Source organism: Mugil cephalus, chromosome 9 (assembly GCF_022458985.1).
Source record: "Mugil cephalus isolate CIBA_MC_2020 chromosome 9, CIBA_Mcephalus_1.1, whole genome shotgun sequence".
NCBI classification, from domain to species: Eukaryota; Metazoa; Chordata; class Actinopteri; order Mugiliformes; family Mugilidae; genus Mugil; species Mugil cephalus.
Genome location: NC_061778.1, coordinates 13,735,240 through 13,757,327, shown reverse-complemented (window position 1 = coordinate 13,757,327; position 22,088 = coordinate 13,735,240). Strand labels below are relative to the sequence as shown.

The 22,088-nt window shown below is 43.0% G+C and overlaps 2 protein-coding genes across 5 annotated transcripts in view; one reads left to right on the top strand and one right to left on the bottom strand.

Annotated features, from left to right (window-relative positions):
* Positions 1-17,686, top strand: part of mcamb (melanoma cell adhesion molecule b) — a 36,681-nt gene extending 18,995 nt beyond the window's left edge. The window contains exons 2-17 of one of the 4 annotated variants that reach the window (XM_047593239.1): positions 8,722-8,846; positions 8,989-9,217; positions 9,978-10,051; positions 10,146-10,233; positions 10,343-10,522; positions 10,610-10,740; positions 10,949-11,084; positions 11,200-11,318; positions 11,602-11,743; positions 11,929-12,047; positions 12,882-13,029; positions 13,369-13,482; positions 14,436-14,468; positions 14,893-15,016; positions 15,896-16,007; positions 16,161-17,686. In XM_047593239.1, coding sequence (XP_047449195.1) covers positions 8,722-8,846; positions 8,989-9,217; positions 9,978-10,051; positions 10,146-10,233; positions 10,343-10,522; positions 10,610-10,740; positions 10,949-11,084; positions 11,200-11,318; positions 11,602-11,743; positions 11,929-12,047; positions 12,882-13,029; positions 13,369-13,482; positions 14,436-14,468; positions 14,893-15,016; positions 15,896-16,007; positions 16,161-16,190 — 1,904 coding nt within the window. In that variant the 3' untranslated portion in view covers positions 16,191-17,686. Of the gene's footprint in view, positions 1-8,721; positions 8,847-8,988; positions 9,218-9,977; positions 10,052-10,145; positions 10,234-10,342; positions 10,523-10,609; positions 10,741-10,948; positions 11,085-11,199; positions 11,319-11,601; positions 11,744-11,928; positions 12,048-12,881; positions 13,030-13,368; positions 13,483-14,435; positions 14,469-14,892; positions 15,017-15,895; positions 16,008-16,155 lie in introns of all 4 variants that reach the window. The other 3 variants (XM_047593240.1, XM_047593241.1, XM_047593242.1) reach the window with 3 other exon arrangements.
* A 1,036-nt stretch (positions 17,687-18,722) lies between these two features.
* Positions 18,723-22,088, bottom strand: part of cbl (Cbl proto-oncogene, E3 ubiquitin protein ligase) — a 33,853-nt gene continuing 30,487 nt past the window's right edge. The window contains exon 16 of the mRNA XM_047593238.1: positions 18,723-22,016. Within this exon, the coding sequence (XP_047449194.1) occupies positions 21,724-22,016 (293 nt within the window). The 3' untranslated portion in view covers positions 18,723-21,723. The remainder of the gene's footprint in view (positions 22,017-22,088) is intronic.

The following is a 22,088-nucleotide window of genomic DNA, read 5'->3' as shown; positions in this document are numbered from 1 at the left end:
TGGTGATAGAATTTGATTATGTCAAGGCGCTCTGTAATGCAAACAAAGCTGCAGGCGTCTTTTAGGTAAATGGAATGGAGACGGCCTACCGATTCACTAAAACGTCAGAGAGAAGTCAATGAGACGTTGCAGAGTAGGAAGTATGTCATGTGCTGGTTGTTCCTGAAGTCGTGTTTCAAGTTCAGGTCAGTAGTTACACAATGTTAGAGACTCCTTAGTTTGTCTGTGTGCGTGTTCGTGTGTGTGTGCGTGTGTGTGTGCGTGTGTACCAGATCATCTCACAGTTTCCAGACAGACAGGCTGTAAAATCTGTGGTTTCGTGTGTGTGTGTCTGTTTTCTCTTGACCTCAGTGATCATCCTGTCAGCCGCTGCTGCTTTGATCAGATTTTTTTTTTTTTCTATCATATTTGACAAAGTCCTTTCTTAGTCCTTTGCTTCAGTGCCAGCTGGTCTAATGTCAGCCTGTCTGTTCATTAAAGGATATTTTTGCCAGCTAGATGCCAGATTGACCCGAACATTTGCTTGGTGCTAATTTGCAACAACAAAGTTGTGAAGAAATCCCGCTAGATTAATGAGTCTGGAAAAAAGAACACACTAGCAACATATGTATTTTTCGGAATATAAAAAAACAAACAAAACCACATCCAATACAGAGCCACAGGGCGTACAGAGATGCCTACGACACTGCGCTACAAACACTGCACAATAACACACACAACACTACACACAAAATACAATCTCAAATGTGCTCCTAATGTAATGTGTGAAGCAAAAAGTGCCTTGTAATTTTGGATCCTTTAAGAGAGTTAATAGGCCACTCCATTGACCATTTATAAAAAATAAAAACATGACAGCAGCAATGTACTGTTTTATCTGAACAGTGTTCATGTTGTTCACTCAAAATGAGTCCAATTAAAGACAGGATGGGTTTATTTTATAAGGAAAATTGTGATATGAGGCGTAGTAAACTATTCACACTCAAGGCTCTTTATGCCTGCTTTTACCGCCCTGTGATCTCTAATCACAAAGCAACTGTAAGAACAAACTAGGGGAGTATAAATGTAATTTGTAGGAGAAAGGGCTATCTTGTCTGGCTTTGTGCAAAATAACTTGAAATCTACCATCGGGGAAGAACTCACCAAACTTACACCAGTCAGACTGCGATGTCGCCTGTGTCTAGACTAAAAAGTTTCTCTTGAACACGCCACGAAGACTTCAGCCTTTTGATACCAGCAGGGGGCAGTAGTCTGTGTTTGTCTCTCAAAACAGGAAATACGGGGAGGCTAGGAAAACCTAACCTCTCCTGAACCATGCAGATAATCTGGTCTTCAGTTTATTCATTCAAGACGATTGAGTTGTGGAGTCACACAATGCGTTTACATTCAGAGCTTAATCGAGCTATGCTCAAAATTCGACTTTTTCACTACAGTCCTTGTCCCAGTTTACATGCAGCGCAAGAAAATCGAATAACTGTTCTTCTCTTCCACACTAGGTGGCGATATGTTGTTTCAGCGGGTTAATATCACGTTAATACGGCCCGATTTCCGGGTTGACCTATTACGTGATATAATAAACTAGAGTCGTTCATGCGGCGGACCGGCATCTCAAACAACAACCAGACGGATATTAGTACATTTTTTTAATCATGTACATAATGTTCGCGCTACTTCTGGTGCAGATAAGATCCGCACTATCTCTCAGACGGCTCCATTTCTCTTCTTCTTCTTCTTCTACGCCCGGCTTTCTTGGACATGCCTGTTCCGGGATCACACGCCAGCGCAGCAGTGGTGGAGCATGCGCACACGCATTATCCGATTGAAAAGTCTGATTCAATTGCATTATCTGGGTGTCTCAATCGGATGATGGGAACTCCGATTTTAATCGGAGTAACGTGTTTACATGCACTTAAGTTCTCCTGTTATTGTCCGATTAAGGCAATAATTCGTTTTTTTCACATGCATGTATTTCGCGTTGCAAAAAAGGAATTTAAAGAAAGCAAAAAATCCTTGTGTCAAAGAAATGCGTCTCATTGTTTGTTCAGGGACAAGAACATTGTGCTTATTTTAAGAATTTTTGTCAAGGAAAAAAAAAAAAAGCTTAAACCACTGGTAGATGATTTGATTGAATATAAGAATATTTTACCTCTTTCTAGTGATGCTGTTTTTGCAGTGCAGCCGATTCCCAAAGGTAGTGACTCCTCCAATCCCTGTAGGACCGTGTTCTGTAGCAGAGCCACTGTTTTGCCACCCGGTCGTAAAGAGCACAGGGCTGTTATCTGGATTGCCGGCTAATGTGCTGCTGAAGGTTTACGTCCTGTCTGCCGCTTCACTGATGACCATCACCGGTCTGGGCTCGCTGCCAGAGCCGATGGTGGTGGGGGGGACTGGGGTTGACGGCGGCCTGTCAATGAGACCATCATGGAGAGAAACTCAAAACAGATTTCATCCTTTGAAAGACCACATGCCACATCTCATCATTCTGCTGCAGTTGTCAGAGAGACGGCTCAAATGTTTAAAATACGCCGTCGTGGACGTTTCAGAATAATTACTCCTGATTTAAACCTGTCTGCTGATCACCTGGTGATAGTTTTCTGTTTGTTGAAGGTTCGTGTTCTCAGAGGGGTTTTGGAGGCAGATAAAACTCGACAGAGCCTGGCAGGAAGCTTTGTTATCACTGCTCTCGACAGACGGGAACTGAAAAATATCAAAGCCTTCTCTCGGACATGCATTGTCTTTGATATGACTTCCCCAGTGAGATTATCTTATCCTGTCTGTCTCTGTCTTTTATAAGATCTACGCTGTGGGGCGTATCCGTCTCATCTTTAATTGCACCTATTTTTGTGCTGCTTTTGAATACAATCCACCCGTTCAGTGGGATGATCTGTGTTTTCTGGTGGGACAGCTGGACGGAGACGTCTATTTCTGTTGAGGGATCACCCGCATCTGAACAGAGATGAGAGATCTTTGAAGTTTATCAGCGCTGACACTCTTGTGGGGATGAGCGTGACCTGCAGACGGTTAGGTTGACAAATCAAAGACAGGTATTCCTTGTAATGGTTTGTTTATCTGTGGGAATATTAACAGTGTGATTCTTGTAAGGTTCTTGTTCGGTTGAGCTCGAAGTTGAGCATCTTGTCGTTTTTTTTTTTTTCATTTTAAATGAATTATTTAAAGAGGGATTAGATTTTCTGTTGGATTGAAAACAGCTTTAGTTCTATTTTTGTCAGCCACACACCGATCAGCCACAACATTATGACCACTGACAGGAGAAGTAAACAAAATAGAGCATCCTGCGACAACACAATGTTCTGCTGGGAATCTTTTGGATTTGAGATTCTTGTGGATGTTACTTAGACATGTACCACCCACATAGACCAGACGAGACAACCCCACCCCAGAACAATGGCACTCTTTGATGGCAGCAGCCACCCCCAGAAGGATTCAGCCTGACACAGACACACACACACAAAAAAACAAAAACAGGAACAACTGAAAAAAAACATGAAAAAAAAGCAGAAGGTGTTGACCTCACCAGATCCCAAACTGATCAAGTATCTGTGGGATGTACTGGAACAGACCTGATCCAGGCCCCTCCCTCAGGACCCAAAGGACCCCACTAACAACATCCTGTTACCAGACACCACAGGACACCCTCACAAGGCCCATGTCCGTTCTCTGATGAGTCACGACTGTTTCTGCGGCACAATACTAGGAAGGTGGTTATAGTTTTATGCCTGTGAAAAAAAATTCATAGTGACTGTTTCGTACTTAGGAAGATCAAGAGGGTTAAACAAATTCATGCGACAGATAAATTTAGAGGCATGACAATTGGCTGGATCTGAACCATAACCGGGCAAAAAAAAAATTAATAATAATAAAAAATAAATAATAATAATAATAAGAATTTGGACGCCTAAAACCTTTGAGCAGTTCTCTATGATCTGAATGGATGGTTGGATGGAAGGAATATGATCTGATTAATTGACGAATTAATTATTCAAAGATAGACTAGTTTTTGTACTGCATCATTTGAACTCCTCATTATTGTCTGCGGAGCGTGTGGAAAGCCTAGAGGCCCATCTTTCCCAGCATTCCTGCCATCAGGGAAAATGCTCATCTTTTTTTTTCTGTCATACTGATTTAAGGCTGTTATCCACTGTGCAGACTCCAATATCTGCCTTCTCAACCATCAGAAAGGATCGATCTGAGGCTTCGCAGTGCCAGCTCCTCTGATGGGGGCACCATGGAGACTCATGGTCAAGTTACTAATCAGATATGACTGAGGTTCCCATGAGCAAACACAATCCAACGGCAAGACAGGACGGGGAGAGATTTGAGTCAGAACAGCGAAGTAGGATCTGAGTATCCCCCCCACCACGCATACATCCCAACTCTTTACTGTAGATGGGACCTTAGGTGGGGGAGGGGGTGCTGCGAGTGAGTCAGCGTTGTCTTTCCATCCCTAATGGTCAGGAAATGTCTATGTTAGAGAAACTAATTGGATTTCTTTAACAGGAAAGCATCCGTCCAGTTCCATTAGTCAGTGGTAAACAGCAACAGCGAGAGAGAGAGAGAGAGAGAGAGGCAGGTGGGAGAGAAGAGGGGGGAGACATTTAGGGAGTTAGTCTGAGAGAAGAGATGAGAGGTGTTTGTTTGTTGTTGTTGCTGCAGAGAGCAAAGGTGGAGTTTGTTGGGTATCGGGGATGTAAACTTGTGTTAGCGAGGGGAAGCACGTGGCAGCCCCGGTGTTAACTCAATTTATCTGCAACAGCAGGATGGAGCTCTGGAGTCTTGGTGTCAAGCTTTTCCATCTAAGACACCACAAGTCTGTCTTATTTTAGAGATTTTAGATGTGTTCTTTCTCAGTGCTGTCCTCCACATTCTCTACAGGTGCATATGTTTCAGCAGCAGATTGTGTTTGTTTGGTACCAGACTTTAAACCTCGATTAGATCCAGTCTTGTCAAACCGGAAAACAAAAGAAAGGCAACAGATACCTAAAGATTAGTGTTAAGAGACATGAGGAAGAAAAAACAAGATGCCATTTGATGAGTTGGTTTCACTTAAAGCCAGACTTCACATCACGATATCGATCTTATAAGTTCTACGTTTGAAGTGCCTCTACTAAGAGCATCTTGGAAGACTGTTTGGCTGATTTATCGCTCGCAATTCTAAAACCGTGCATCAATAACTTTTTAATTTTCAGCTGCAAGGAAGTTCTTTGTCAACGTGGTTTTGCTTTGTTGAACCCATGTGAAGGCAAACAGCAAAAATGAGCGCAGGTGTATTGTGTTTCTCTATTTATGCCGTAGCTGCAGTTCCAGGAGTATTGCCGGCCTGGTTCTTTGCGGTTCTGTGTTTCCTGTAGAGATAGACAGTTGTGAACATTTGACTACTCTTAATGACAGATTAAACTCTTTGCAGCACTCCACATAGGATAGTTATATAACCAAGCACTAGGGCAGGGCGGTATGACCAGAAATCTATATCACTGTATTTTTCAAAATTCTGTTTTATTTATTTTTTCATGCATAACCACGTATTTTCATCGTTTTCTGCTGGCTGAGAGAGGAATTCGTGCAGGAGATTGACTAAGGATGGACTATTTTACTGTGACGAGGAGTAAATATTGAGAATAATCCCACACTAGCAGTAAAACAGGTTTGCATGGCCCTGACGTTTACAGCTCAGAGATGAAGTCAAGAAGAAACACAGACATCATGGTTTAATTTATTTTGACATATTTATTCATATTTAAACACATTTAAACTGCCATGCCTGCAACGTCAATGCCACCGCGACTGCCTACCGTAATAAATGTAGTCTGCGCGCAGTCTTTTTTTTTTTTTTTTTCCCTCTCATTCATAAAAAGATAAAATTGGGGACATTTTCGGGGACAGCTTTAGCCGAGGGACAGGTCACAAAAAATAGGGACTATCCCCAGGCGTCGGGGACGTCTGGTCACCTTAAAAAAACAAACAAATGACACGGCACCTTTTTTCCTTTTTTTTTTCCGCACAAGTCTTCTCATTTTGACGCTTCATTTTTCACACCGCGCCGCTGCTTCGCAGTCGGACCGTGAGAATTTAGAAGCGCTACTTTGAAGATGGTCTGGTCAGAAACAGTGTCTCACGGCGCAGCGTTCTGAACGTTGTGTAAGCAAATACACCGGTATACCGGTATATTAAAAATTCATATCATAACAAAAAAACGAGAAGATCATCATCAACAGTTTGAGGTTGTTGCAGATGCAGAGTTCAGACACAATATAGTATTTTTTTTTAATAGCTCACTGTCAGTCTCTACTTCATTTGTTAGTTGTTGCCCATGAAGGGACCATCGTTCATCTACCATCTTGTCAGCCATTTGATTTATACGTCAGAGCTGTAACAGTCAGTACGGAGACCCTCTCTCTGAAAAAACCTGTGACTGGCCAAAGTCTCTCATCGCGGCTAAAGCAACAAAAACGCACCCAAGACGAGGTGCAGAACTCCAGTTTTCACTCAGACCACTTAAATTACAATACGCTGAAAGGTCATTTGGTCACTTTAAACGTTACTGCCTTCCCAAGCTTTAACTTCCTGTCCACGCTGGGTGTAGGAATGTGTTGCATTGTGCGCACTGACATTTTCTACTTGTGATCTCTTCACGCCTACATTACAATAAATATCCAACCAGTGTGATAATGTATCGCTCAGGATGAAGCGCAGACGGAGTAGACAGAAAAGTGATGAAACTTCCTTCCTTTCACAGCAGTCTCACGGACACCAGCCTTTTACACAGCAGTGGTAAATCAGATCAGTTCTCCCGCTCGGCTCTGGGATCAGCTGGTCACTGAGAATGTGTTGGTATTTCTGGGTTATTATTTATCATATCATAACAGAGGTTGTCCGAGTGTCAGCTCTGAACATCGGGTTAGTCACACTGCTGCACACAGGGGAACTGTCTATGATACAAGTCTATTTTTGTCAGTGATTATCAATGAAAGGCGGATTACACACACACACACACACTTGAGTTCAAGTTATCCTCCCGCCCAAGGGAAGAGCCAAAACAGAGAAATAGAAGCTGGTTTAATGATTACTCATCAAAACTTTAATAACGTCAGCCACTAGTGACATGAGTTAGCTCGAGCCAGGAGTTTGAGACCTGTAGGACAGAGAGACAGTCAGGAATCGACTGGTCACACAAGATCAATACAGCTGGATGTAAGTTGATTACAGGTTATATAACCACTGAGTTCCGTGTTTTATTTGTCTTAATGCTTCAGCAAACGAACACATGATAACAGCTATCATGACCAAAGCTCCTCACATGCACCTTGAGTTGATTATTTCTTTTTTACTAACTGCATTTTATGTCGTGGTGGATTCAGTGCACATCTTTTTTAAAATCTAATTACCAGAGTTATGAATTTGTAATAAATTCGAGAAAGGTCAGCGCAGGGCGCGTGGCAAACCGCATTAACATTCTCTCCAGCAGCATAAACTTTCTGTCTCTGCTGAGAGCGAAGCTGCGTTCACAGCCGACACAATGAACAGACGCGCTCAGGGTAGGACTACCCGCCTTGTCTCATAACCTCTAGGCTACTTCTCTGGTTGGCATCTCGTAACATCCACTAAAACACTGCCGTTTAAAATTGAATTGGGGGTTCCTCCCTTGGACTAGTGGGATGCGTCAAGTCGGGAGACCCTGGAAGGGGAAAACCACTCATGACAGATCATGAAGGAACAGTGGGGCTTCTATACTGCCTGTAAATTGAGTCTTTCTTCCTGTGAGAGGGTGACATGTTGGAATGCAGAACATTAATGTGGACATGGGTGGGCTTCTCATTCCTGTCATAGCATCTCTCCCTTCCCTGTGACCCACCATGACTTTCCTCTCTCATTTTTTTTTTTTTTTTTTTTGTGCCACGATGCTGTTTGGCTGTTGTTTGTTGGTGCTTATGTCATTATTATCACGCCATCAAACTCTTTAATGTCCACACTGATCTTTTTCGTGGACCTTGTGACATTTGGCGCTTGCCAACTCACTTGGAAACCTTAAATAGAAGTTGTGAGCTTGTGGCGACCGCCCTGCAGGCTGTGGACGGTAAATACTTTTTAAGGTTTTAACTGGTAACATCAGCCATAAGCCGTGAAAACGCTGCCAAGTAACTGTTGGTGCCTGGATGATATTGGTTCAGCAAGTTAACAAGTGGTGAAAGGACTTTATCAAAAAGGGAAAATTATCTGGATTTTTCTTGTGAACACTGTGAAAAACAACCACATTTGAAGGCAGCATTAGTTCCATCAGTTGTGAGCAAGGCCAAACAAAGAGTCAACGTGCTTTTCTTCTGTCTTGGCAATTCAAAATAAATGTGTATGTATTCCTTATTTCCTCATTATGAAATATCTATCCGGTTGGTAAGGTGTCTTGGTTTTTGATCAGACTGCACATGTTTCCATCCAGGTCTCCTAATATACAGCAGAGGAAAAGATATTGTGGGAAAAAAATAGATAAGTGGCTATGGAAAGGGGCTTAGTGAATAATTAATGATGCATATCAAACTAAAACTAAAGCTCTTTCTTTCTTCCTCAGAGAAAAAATTATATAAAAAAAACTGGCCGTGCATCTTTTGAGTTTTGGTGTAAACGTGAGGCTGATGGTCGGAATCAAAACACAAAAAAAACAAAAACACAAAACACATATTAAGCTGCAAACTGTAACCTCTCTCCCTTCAGGATGGGCCAGCGTGGAGGTGAATATGGAGGGCAAAGTGGAGGTTTACCTGGGAGAAACAGCTCAGATCACCTGCATGTTTACATCGTCCGAAGGTGTTGGCGGCAGGATCCTGCAGTGGTTCTATGTGAGTTTCATCAAGACTTGTGCGCGCGCGCACACGCACACACACACACACACACACACACACACACACACACACACACACACAGATAGGTGTAAAGTTTCTGCGAATGTGATGTTTCACGCACGTGAACTCTGACGTTTAGGTGACGGAATCAGGTGAGGAGCAGAGAATCTACTACCAGGACAGCATGGGCAACTATGCAGACCAAAACACGAGGTTCACAGACCGGATCAGCGTGAACAGCACCGGAGACACCAACGTGGTGCTGACCATCAGAGATGTGACTCTGAAAGACGAAGTGGATTTTATCTGCTCCATCAGTACTTTCACAGGAGAGTCTGGGAAAGGACGCACGAAGCTGAGAGTGTTCAGTAAGATTAACTTCACATATCTGTCAGCAGCGTATTAGAATAAAAATACGATGATTTCTGAAAGGAGTAGTTTCATGATGGTGGAAGCATCAAAACTGTATTTTAGTTTTATTCCTTGGAGCTTCTCTTTACCTTCACATTCCACTCTAAGTAAGACATAAGACTTACTACTTATACAGTTTAATTACACTTGTTTTAATCTTTCACCACATTTCTCTTCAAACCTTCAAGTAGTCAAATATCTCCCTTTCTGTCACACAGTGTTAATCAACAACACACTTTTCAATCTATCTGTCACTCTCCATCTCTGCTTTTATATGACTTATAAGACAAGGTACATTTTAGCTGCTTTCAGGGCACATGCCTGCTAACCTCCAGCTCTACCACTTCAATCTCTTCGCATCTTTCTCTTTCCATCTCCTGCTGCCGCTTCAGCTTCTTCTATCTTCTATTCATTAATGACAGTTATCTATGTAAATGGGCTTTCAGTAAGTGCCCCCTTTCTTTCAGTACGTTTAGCTCTTTCACTTCAACTGACTCCACATCTACCTCAGTTATTATCTTCAACCGACCCTTCAGTTCCTTTCAGTCCTTAAATCACTCCACAGCCTTTCAGTGCTTCAGGTGACGCTTCAGCTCCCCACTGGGAAGCCAGCATGCCTGTTGACGATAACAGATGTTTTGGTGCCAGGCCTCATGAATGTTCCTTGGAGAATTTATCCCTCTCTAATTTTTGAGTCACATCTTTATTTCCCTGCAGAACCACCAAAGGATCTCACCATTAAGAGCGGTGAACAAACAGGGATCTCAGTCAATGAAGAGGAGCTATCCAAGGTGAGCAAGATCTCAATTATGATCAACAAAAGTAAAATCATAAAAGCCTTCACTTTAATCTACTTTAATCTTTGAATCACCTCCTGTCCTCTAGATTGGCACTTGCAATGTGAAAAATGGATACCCCAAGCCGAACGTCACGTGGTACAGAAACCGCACTCCACTTCGCAATATTCCGGACAGTAAGGCCGACTGACGTCAACGTCTGAAATGCACTTCTCTGTTTTGATTAATGTGCTTTAATGCCTTTCCCTGACTTGTCTGCCTTGTAAATGTTTTTGTGTGTTCCAGAGGTCAATGTGGTGTCCACCACCACGACCGAATCCACCGGTCTGTTCTCAATCGAGAGTGACCTCTTTATGAGGGTGGTGGAGGAGGACAAAGACTCTGAGTTCTACTGCGAGGTCGTCTACTTTGTTCCCGGAGCGACCAATATGATAGAGACTGACATTATCAACATCACTGTCCTCTGTGGGTTTTACAAGTTGAAATATCACAGAAAACATTAGAGAAAATCCACCACCAATTTGGCCTTGAATTTCTCTCTCTCTGTTTTAGACCCCCACACTGAAGTAAATATTTGGGTGGAGTCGCCGAAGGGCAAAATCAAGGAAGGTGACACAGTCGAGCTTCAATGTGATGGCAACGGGAATCTTCATTTTGCAAGTTTTGCAATCAAGAGGAAAGATGTAAGGAAAATCAACCTGTTTACTCGCGTGATTCATTCACACCAATGACAGCAGCCCAGTTCAAGCTGATCCAGTGACAAAAACAATCTCAATACAGGTTTAGTTTAGTTTATTGAATACTGTTTTTCATTATCTGAGCACCTGAAAGACTTCTCATTGATGTTGAGTTGAAAGTAAAATGAGGCGAACTTACTGTTGGTTCTCGTAGGGTCAAGAGTCTTCGGACAGCAATGTGTTGGTGCTGAACAACGTGACCCGCCTGGACAGTGGAGAGTACGTGTGTACTACTTACGACTTGGAGTCGTTTTCCGAAATCACAAACTCTACCAGAGTGTTTGTTCACTGTAAGCACTTTGTACTGTTTTGTGCTGTGACCATAACGACAAATACCATTTACCATTGCTGCCCCCCCCCTCCTTTTGATTTTCTTTTCTCTTGTGTCTCCCTCGGTTTGCGTAGATCTCGATCGTGCTGTTGTGACGCCTAAAGGCTCTATCGTGGTGGCCCAAGGAGGGGAGCTGGAAGCTACTTGCAATGCCCTCTCTTCTGCCCTCAGGACTGACAAAGCCTGGTTTAAGGTCACACACATGCTTACAACACAACTACTTCAACAGCGAACAAATAAACCAATCGCAGGAGCGTGTAGCAGCAGCAGCTGCATTGTGTCGATGTTGCATTCAGAAAACATTGATTCAATCAGGGGCTTTTTGTGGACACTTTTAGAGTTCATTGTGGCTTCGATTCTGTAAATCTCCAGTGTGACAGGCAGCACATCTAGACGCTTTGATAAAAACTGTGGACTGGTAGCCCCTTGATTGAGGGCTGTATGTTCACTGTATGTTCTTCTGTCCTGATGTGCAGAATGGAGCTAAGATTTCAAACAATAACACTTTGAGACTGAAGGATGCCACGTTTGACACGGCAGGGACATATGTGTGTGTGGTGACTGTTCCTGAGATTGATGGAATGGAAACTACCGGCACACTTGACGTTCATGTCAAAGGTGAGTGTGGTTATAGTGCTATCAGACTATTCTTTAATGTGTAACGCAATTTCTAATGTCGCATTTTGCGTGGTTTTAGTTGTATATTTGATCAATGTGGCAGTTTTTATTTAATGGCAAACATAAGACTGCAGCTTGTTCTGTCAATATTTGTTGTACTTAATTGCTCGCTTCTTTCTACGTAGGGCCGCCACAGATCATGGGGCCGGACGTCACACAGATAGAGAGTTTTGAGACTGTTGACTTGACCTGCAACGTCCGAGGGTACCCTGTTCCCAAGGTTTTCTGGACCCCTACTGGACAGGTACAACACATCATTCCTGGTTACAGGATACAGCTGCAACCAGACATGCTCAACTCCTCCTTAAATTCCCAATCAAGCACAGGGAGCCTATTCAGTCTCCAGGTGCAATCCAGAGGCACGCTGCAATGTTAAATATACATTTACAGTTGCACGGCCACCCTACTGCTGCACGTTTGAAATTTTAAAAAATTAATATTCGAACCTGTGTATTATTTGAATATCTTAATACTGAATGTAAAATGATAATAATAAAGTATATGTATAAGTAGCTCTAGGCCTAGTTTAATATAGAACACATAAGGGAGTGCCTACTTCATCTCTCATCAGTTTGGGGATCCTTGACTTGAAAAACGTTGAAGACCCCTGCCTTAAATTATTCTCTTGAGGCCTAACATGGGTCTATTATGGCAAATGCAGTGTCATTTAAACCCTCTGCATAGAATACATGACAAAGCCAGAAACTAAAATTCATTGTGCTAACCCTGACTCTATCGGGATGACTTCATGATTCATGATTTCTAAATAACACGGACTCTAGTGACCCCGATAAATATCTCAGTAGCTCTTTGGTTCATGGCCACGACTGACGCCATATTTTACAGTTGCGCCAGAGACATACTTTGTTTGTGACTAAATACCTTTTTAAAAGTCACATTGACTGGATTTGGTCATGTTTAGTGCTAGCATTTCTTCAAACTGTGTCTCCTGTGTTAAAGACTTCTCCCTTGTCAGACCTATGACTTTTGTTCAGTTTGTGACACGATGCGTCAGGGCCTCAAGTGACTTAGGTGCTGCTGCTTTCGTCCGTGTCTTTAAACTGCGTGTTTGCGGCAGGTCAACATATTGTCTGAGGAAGCAACTGGGGAGGGACTTCGGAGTGTCGCCCAAGTCACTTTCAACTCTGACATCACCGTTTTCTGCAACGCCGTTAATGTACATGGCAACCACTCTGTGGCCTTTGACATCAAGGCCATCCTTCCCAGTGAGTTCCTTCTGCTTCCTTCAGTTTCCTGTCTGGGCTCTTCTGTGTTTAAATGTGCATATGTCTTTGTTCGGTTATCCTCCCTTCCTCTTTCCTTCTGTTCCTCCCCTCATTACCAGTGTGTTTTTATTTTTACTTTGTCTGAAGACCTTGAGCTCTGCTCCGTGCTATAAAAAGTGTTGCCTGTGTTTATGGACATTTCGGCTCATGTTGTTATCGTTTCCAACTAAACACTGTGAAGCTGTGTGGTTGCTAAATGTGCCCCCCCCCCCCCCCCCCCCCCCCCCCCGGTGTACTAACATGGAGCGTCTTCCCCTCTGTGCTTCTACCTGTTTTCAGCTGCACACACCACCACCACACCAACTACAGCCACCACCACACCAGCTACAACCACCACCACTACTTCAGCCACCACCACCACCACAGCCACCATTACCAATTCTAATAACACAGGTAAGACGACGGCCGCTCTGCACAGTGCCTGCCTCACACCAAATCCACGGCAAAAAGGGAAACGAATCGAGCAAAACTCCAGCTTGTCGGATAAGGTCATTAGCTTCCTGGTCACTGTTATTCGGTTTGCAGACTTCCTTTCATTTAGTTTGGCCGAGCTGTCTCTCTGTGAGTCACACAGAAAGAATGAGAGTGAGAAAGGAAAACTAGAAAGCACCTAAAGGCAGCAGTAATCACCACAGCGGCGTGACCGATCAGGTCATTACTGCAGCGTTGGTTAGTGATTGCTCTGATTAAAAACAGTGTCTCATATTTTTTCTTTTCTTTTACAAGGCATTTATCGTTTCAAATGGGTTATATCACTGAGGCCTGTTATTGCTGCAAGGTGTCTTATGGGCTACGTTGATTCCTGCTCGCATGAAGCGTGACTGAATGCACGTTGCAGCGTTAAGCTTCTAAAAGGTGATCAGTTAACCTCCTGCAAAGGGAAGTGTTCTTAGTAGTAAGAGGAGCATTATGGTAGCACGTGTACGCGGAGTACACAACCACAAACACACACAAGCGTCAGCGTGACCCGGGGAAGGAGCTTGATGCTTTAAATGCACTCAGAGCGAGTCTCCTGACTCCCATTACGGTTCTGCCTTGTGTTGTTTTGTCTTTGCCTCAACGTACGTCATGCCAGGAAATTTCCAGCCCCTCAGAGGAAAACTGTTCTGGGTCGATGTTTCTCTCAAAGTGTTGTTAGATACGATTAAACAGGGATACCTGGGGAAATGACTGCCGTGCCACTGATCACAGCTCGCCTGTCAGACCAGCTCTGAATCACACATTTGCTCAGATTAAACAATTATCCAAGCCTGGGCTGAAGGTCTAAACTGCCTCAGAGTGTGTGTGTGTCTGTGCGCGTCCAGCCTGCTGATGCGAGCTGTGCTCTGCTGCTTTTTTTTTTTCAGCCACAACAAAATCGCCACAGAAAATCAAGAAAGGTTCGTATGTCACCACAGATTCTCCTCCGCCTTTAATGCAGAAAGCTGCTTCCTTCGATTCCGCCTCCTCCTCCTCCTCCTCCTCCTCCTCAGCTCTTCCCTCGCTGCCCCAGCGTTCATCAGAGCCTCTGTCCCGATGAGCAAAACATGACTCCGTCTATGGGTTGCTCATCTCATCGGTCACTCTTTCACTGAATGTTGGCACGCTGTCGTATAAGCACACCTCTCCTGCGGCCCTGAGAATTTTTTCTTTGCACCGTATTTCGCTCAAACGCTGCAGCTTCCACACTTTCTTTAGGCAAACTGTAGAACGCTACTCCACCTCCACCTCCACTGCCACCTCTGCCAGACCCTCCTGCCTCTTCGCTTCAATCCAGTTGCTGTGCGTAACCCTGTGCCTTCTTTTGTGCTTCCTCTCCACCAGAGAGCAATGGTGTAGTCATTGTGGTCATCATCATCTGCCTCCTACTCCTGGCCATCTTGGGGAGTGTGCTCTTCTTCCTCTACAAAAAAGGCAAAATCTGCGGCCGGTCCGGCAAGAAAGACCTGTGAGTACAGTGAGAGCAACGCGACGCATAAACACGCGACGGGATGTGAAATTAAAAGCGCTGGGGCTGGAAAATGTGACTGATATCACGGTACCACAGTTCACTATTATAGGTTTCACAACACAACAGAATATAAGTCCTGAATCGATGCAGATTCAGATTCAATAAAGTAAAGCGTCATTATTACTCTGCATCACTTTAGAGCATAGGTCTTCAACAGGGGGTCTGCGAGCCCTAGAGGGTCCACGGAGGCCCCACAGAGGGGTCGCAAAATCTTTGGTTGATTAGACATTTTATATATATATATATATATATATATATATATATATATATATTTTTTTTTTTTTTTTTTATACATATTTTTTTAAATACACATTAACATGAATCCAACATATTTTAATAAAGGGATGAGAAATAGCTTAATACTAAATGCAAAATGATAATATTAATGTATATTTATAAATAACACTAGGCTGAGTTTAATATAGAGCACATATAGTTGGTAGGGGGTTCCTACTTAATCTCCCCATCAGTTTGAGGGCCCTTGGCCTGAAAAACACTGAAGACCCCTACCTTAGACGCATGCATGAGAAATTTCACTTTTATTCATGGATTAACTCATTTTAATCCACATTTAATAGCCATTTTAATTTGAAATGCAACAGTGATGAAAGCTGAATGTACTTTACCTCAGATCAGACAAAACTCACAAAACCCCTCAGTAATCATAAAACATCATTTCATCACAATGATTACTGGGTGAAAGTCTTTGCACAGTCGTCTACTACTATCAAACCATCCTCCAGCTTTACTCACCGCTCCCTCCCGTCGCACAATCGAACAGTTGCACAGCTGAAGGCCTCTCCTTGCCTCTTGCAGCTCCAAAGTGAAGTCCAACAAAGATAACATCGTGGTGGAGATGAAGAGCGACAACACGGAGGAGGCCATTCTCCTCGGGGTCAACGGAGAAAAGCAGCTACCTAGCGACCAGGTAGATATCTAATCTGAACCTGTGCCCGGGAGCAAATATAATTCCGCTCTTCTGCTTGTCTGATTGCAGTATATTGTCATGTTTACACACCCTCCCTCCACCCCTCCCTCCCCTCTCTTTGTGTGTTAATGTGTTTGCCTCTCTGGAGTGAAGAGCTCCGAGTACCTGCCCAAGCAGAAGTGAGGAGGTGACCGCAGACACACCGACAAGCTGCTCCTGTTCTTCCCTCTCAGGCTGACACCCGCCGATGCCTTCAAGCTCCCACCTCAGAGCTATGTCACGGAAAAGCACTGCAAATCACGATGGGACTGTAACCATTACTCCAAAACTGACGCTTTCGCTCGTTGTCCCTCACATCCCAGTACATTTCTTTCTCCTCTTTGTCGGGGATTGATCGACGACTCCAAATCATAACTCTGCTAGAACGTACCTCTCTTTACCGCAAGCCTTGTATGATGCAGCTGATCGTCCGTAGAACAAGAATTAGAGCACAAAGCTGAGCAGGGAGCGTCTCTGTATCACCTCAGACAAAGCAATCACTGAAGAGCAGCCTGAAACAGCTCGACACGTGTACATATTATAATCTATGTATATATTTCCTTATTTAAAATAACACCATAGAAAAAAAAAAAACAACCAAAAACAAATGACCAGATAGTCTTTTCATTTTCAGGGGAGCTTTATAGTGGGTAGATATCTTTTTTTTTGTTCTTTTTTTTCCCTAAGTCTGTACACTGAAATTCTGGGGCTCACCTCTACAGCCAGTTCACTTCTTCACCAAGCGTTTGCCTTTTAGCTCCGAAAAAAAAAAAAGTTTCAGGTCATTTAGTCACATATCATTCACATCTTAACACACGTCTTTACACTCCCCAGTTTGTGCATATTAATAATATCCTGTGAGACGGGTGTGAAATAATCTGTTCAGGACTGCACGTAGAATTAATAATCAGCATTTTGTCTTTCCTTCACAGCTTTGATTATTTTTTTTTTATTTGTGTGTGTTTAAGCGTCGCCAGCAGAAGCCTTAGAAATGACATTGAAAGGAAAGAAGACTCCACGTTTTGTACTGTTAGTTATATTTAATGTCCGGTGCACTGATTCCTTCCCGCAGTCGTGTTGTTGTGTTTCCCTAATGTGAAACAGCTGTTTTCTTTGGTATATGTTAATGACATGTATTTCTGTAGCTGTTTTTGTTTGTTTTTTTGTTTTTGTTTGTTATAAGGAGGGATGAGGGCAGAACAGATTGTTGCTCCATGGGAAAATATGCTTCACGGCATGAAGTCGCCCTCGCTACGAGGAAAAGACACGTTTCCGTTTGATTCGTTCATGTGTCGACTGAAACTTGAAACATCAGTTTGATCCCAGAGAGACGCAATACCCCCCTCAGACATGATGCCTTAAAATTGACAACCACTCCTGGTTTAAGAATAATGAAAACTGATTTTCATGTTGACTACTGAGGAGGGGGGAATGACTGTGACTCCACGTATGCAAGGTGAAGTTTAAAAGACAATCAAGCCACTCTGTGCAGCTGTTAAACCCTTCCTGTTTTTTTTTATTGTTTCCGTTTCCTATTTTTAAGAACTACCATTGTTAAAGATGTTCGAAATCTGTTATAAGTGCATTTTAATTAGTTTTTGAAAATTACACCAAAATAAAGATTGACTGCTCAATGAAAAGAAATAGTTGTGTGTCTGTTCGAATTAGAAGAGGATCCTCCTCTTCTGGATGTGTTAAAGCAGTGCTGTGCAAAAAGTCCTTTAGTGTGGACACGTTCTTCTGTTTAACAAAGACTTTGATATCAGATTTTTTTTTTTTTTTTTTTAAGGAGTATGTAATTATGGGACAAACAGAATCAGGTTAGAAGTGATAGTTTGAATGTTACATATTGTGGCCTTAATCAAAGCAACATGAAAAGTTTGCCAAAAAATGTTTGTCCAATTTTAAATCAATATTCAGAATGAAAATCAGTATGAAAATAGAACGATTTCTTTAAATAACATAAAAAATAAAATGAGGGTTAGTGTCACATTTCATTTAAAGGCCAGAGGAGCCGAGGAAACTAAAACGATTTATCACTGTCTCTCTCTGCTGCAAATGTTAATGAGCACATATCTTTAACAATATCATTTGTAAATGGCCGACAGCATAACTAGCTTATTAAGGAGTATTATTATGGTGTTTTGATCTACCGGATGAGCAGTCAAATCACATTTTGGTTTATAAATGCAATTACTGACCAAATTGTAATACAAGATGCAGAGTTACCAGCTACAAGAAGTGAAACAAAAATAGCCCTGGATCATTGAATCACTCCAGAGTCATGATCACTTCAGCTTCTTAAAGTGATCTTGATTTTGTATCCGTCTTTTCATGCTGCTCCAGTAATTTCTCCTCTTATTATGGACAGAGTTTGATGGACGGTTCCCCTCTTCAAATCAATTAAAATTTTCAAGTCAATTTAATTATATCTTGTTTAATAACCATCTAAATTGTCTCAAGACACTGATTTTAAAATGTGTCCAGACTGTAATAAATAAGTCAAGTCTCTGTGTTTTTTCAGATGTGCAAAGACAATCAAGTTTTTAAGATAAAACTTTTTCAAAATGTGTTATATACGCAACAAAAACGTACTTGTATATAAAAGAGACGAGGTTTGGCTTTTGCTTATCATTTTATTAACAGCAATGTGCATACTTTGAAAGTGATATGAGCTTTAAAAACCATCAAAAAAAAAAAAAAAGAAAGAAAAATGAATGAATGCCTTTTTACTGATGAGAAGCGGACGCGGCTACGTGGAACGACGGCTCCCTCTTCTGGTGGAGAATTGAAATGACCCAACATCGGTGCTGAGCTGAGGGGAACGGAAGGGGCTGGTCAGGCACCGAGCATCCCTGAGGCCTGAGCGCTGACCTGGGAGGAGCCGAGGCCGTTCGCAGAGCAGCGGCCGAGCTCACGGATGAGTCCTGATTGGGGGCTGAAGGGGCAGAGAGGACAGAGCAATACAAGCAACACCGCACACATCATCAGCCTTCAGAGACCAACGGGTTGAGATCAACGCCTAAACAAACGCTCTTCAAAAACAAGGCCTTATTCTAAACGTATGGCACTGCTCACAGAATTATTCACATTAAGTAAACAATAAAAACAAACAAACTTTGGAACAAAATACAGGAATGCAAACTGAATTTAAAAAGCCATTTTTTTTCTGGTTTCATATCACTAACTTTGTACAATTTGGTTTTCTTTAGAGTGACAGTATCAAAGCACAAATTGGTATCCTGTGCAAAAACGAAATAAAAAGGTAAATAATACACGACAGTGACACGCTGTCCTCGAAACAAAACACCGGCACAGTATTGAGGATTGGGGACCTCCCCGACTGTCAACCCATCATTCAAGAAGTTTCTCAAGGCAACTAGGAACAGAAAAACAAAACAAAACGAGGAAGTAGGAGACGGTCAGACAGCGCAGAGATGGCGTCCAGTCAGCCCACTGCATGACCCCGAATCAACTACGGGCTGATTAGCTATTGACATGATTGACACCCTCCTAAGAAAAAAACAAAAAACAAAAACATTCTTCATATGCTGGGAGAGGTTCAGGTCAATGTACCTAAAAGCTCCATGCATGAAGTTAATCATTCATAGTACCAATGAAATGAAGCTGCTGTCGCTAGTCGCCGCCAACACTGGAAATAATACAAACAAAAAAAAAAAAGAAAAAAGGAAAAACAAAGTGTGCAAGTTTTAACATGACAAAGAAAGGTAATAGGCTACTTGTGTGACTTCATTGAGCGGATACTTTTGGCTACCTGGGGGGCTGCTATCTAAGCCAATGAGCCTCCTCCGGTTTGTGACAGCCACTGGTTTCGACAAACGTTATTCCTGAGTTTATTCTTACAGTTGGCCCAAACACTGATTTTTATCGTAGACTTGGGGGTGGGCCAGCAAACCCATGAGCCTACTATTTAAAAGCCTCTGCAATCACTCCCTCTCAGCAGGGTGGGGGGGGGGGAAAGTGAACAGATGTGAAAGAGTTTTACCAAACGGCTGCGATCCATTCCCAAAGCATTTTGTTTGCGTCCTAACTGTTGCTATACAGAGACTACGTATAGAAGATATATATAAAAAAAAGAAATGCTTAAAACACTGAAGAGTCGACAGCCTGACAACAAGCCGCTTGAACTTTCAAGTATGCTACATTACGGACTGGAGAAACAGATGATACTGTCACTTTAAAGAAACAAGGATGACGGTTAAACACAATATTCACAAATGTACATTTAAGGCTTAATTGTTTAGCACTAACAATAGTAGCAGCAGTGAAGCACTTCTGAATTAATTAGAATAACAATATTTATAATCATAATACAATAATATATTACCAAAGTAAAACGATGACTTTTTTTTTTTTTGTTTGTTTGTTTGTTTCGTTAACACCGGACCGAGCTGGAGACAAGAAAACCCAGAGCCAGCCGGCCGACGAAATGAAAGACAAAGACAGAACGAAAAACGTTTCAGCCGCCACGGGTCACACAACACTAGCCTGTCTGGTACTGCAGGGTCGTCAACATTAGTACGTCCTCTAATAATCTCACTGCCAGGCTCCACAGCTACGCTAAGGCCCCGCCGCATGACTTAGAGCAGTAGTACGTTTACAGAGCACGAGTCCGAGTATACCGACTGTAATTCCACATTCATGTTGTACAGGAACAGGGGGGTTTGTTTTTAAGAGCAGGCCATGAGGAGTTAGGTCTGACACACGCACACACCCGCATGCATCCACAAACACACACACTGCGCACACAGTCCAGACCTGAAACCATCGTCATGCTACTTTGACATTACAACACGACAAAACAAGCTTCCTAAAAAGAAGAAGTACCAAAGCAACATTGTTAATCAAAGGCCATAACAGACTGAATTCATAATAAAAAAAAAAGCTCTGCTGCATGTTTTTCAAGCTGCTGCCGACTGATACATCCCGGTGAGGAAGGCCCCCCCACACCCCACCCAACCCCACCCGACTCTCCCCCATCCTCATGTGTCTCTTCTCAAAAGTCCAACATGTCTCTGTCCGACAGAAAGGGCCAAACCCCCCCCCTTTAATCTGGTCCCCGTCCACCCATACACGCTTGGACCTGCAGCCACCCTCAAAGCTGAAGTCATTTTCACATACTATATATGCACGTACTGTATATATTACACACATTTAATATATATTTACTCATATATTAAATTTTCATATAGACATACATTTTTAGTTTTTATTTGTGAGGTGTTGGTTACATCAGCAAGAGCCTTTAACATGAAAGAATCTCTCTTCCCAGGATTCCTACGAAAGTCTCGTCTTAAGTCACGTCCTGTCTCTCTTCTGCACGCGCTCAGTCAGTCTCGAGATGTTCTTGGAAACGAAGAGGCCCGCTGTAGCAGTTTAAAAAAACAAAAAAACAAACAAAAAAAACAAAACAAAGGCCTGACACTTTTCGAAAGCGCATGGAGTGCAGGGTGCAGAGTCCCAGAGATACGGTGAGCTCGCTGCAGTAACAGCCGGTTAAAAATCCACAGGGGAGTAGGGCGTCAGCCAGCACCGGAGGTAGTGCTGCAGGCAATGGGCTTTGGGTTTTGGGCTGGTCTGTGCCAACCTAAACCGAACCAGGCTGGGCCAAGCTAGGGCGTGAGAGCGAACACGAGAGGGAGGCACGGAGAGTGTGCTATGTAACAATGTGTGCGGAGGGAATGGAGACAAACTCACGCAGGATATTCTTGGCCATTTCGATATTGTTCTGTGCAATCATCAGTGCTTTCTGAATGTCCTGGTAAGAGTAGCCCTGACTCATGAGGTGCTCGATCTCGCTACTGATTTCGGGGTTGGCTTCTCCTCCTGTCGCCCCACTGCAGGGTGGAGCGGGGACGGGCGGGACGGGGCTGGGCCGACGCTCCGAGTTGATTCGTCTGGGCAGGGGCTTCGGAGGTCTCTCTGGAGCTTCCACCGCCTCTGTGAAGGCTAGGGAAACGGGACAAGTGAGCGTGTGGACATTTGAAGTCAAATGTTTTGGAACAATGTTCTGGTGGTTTT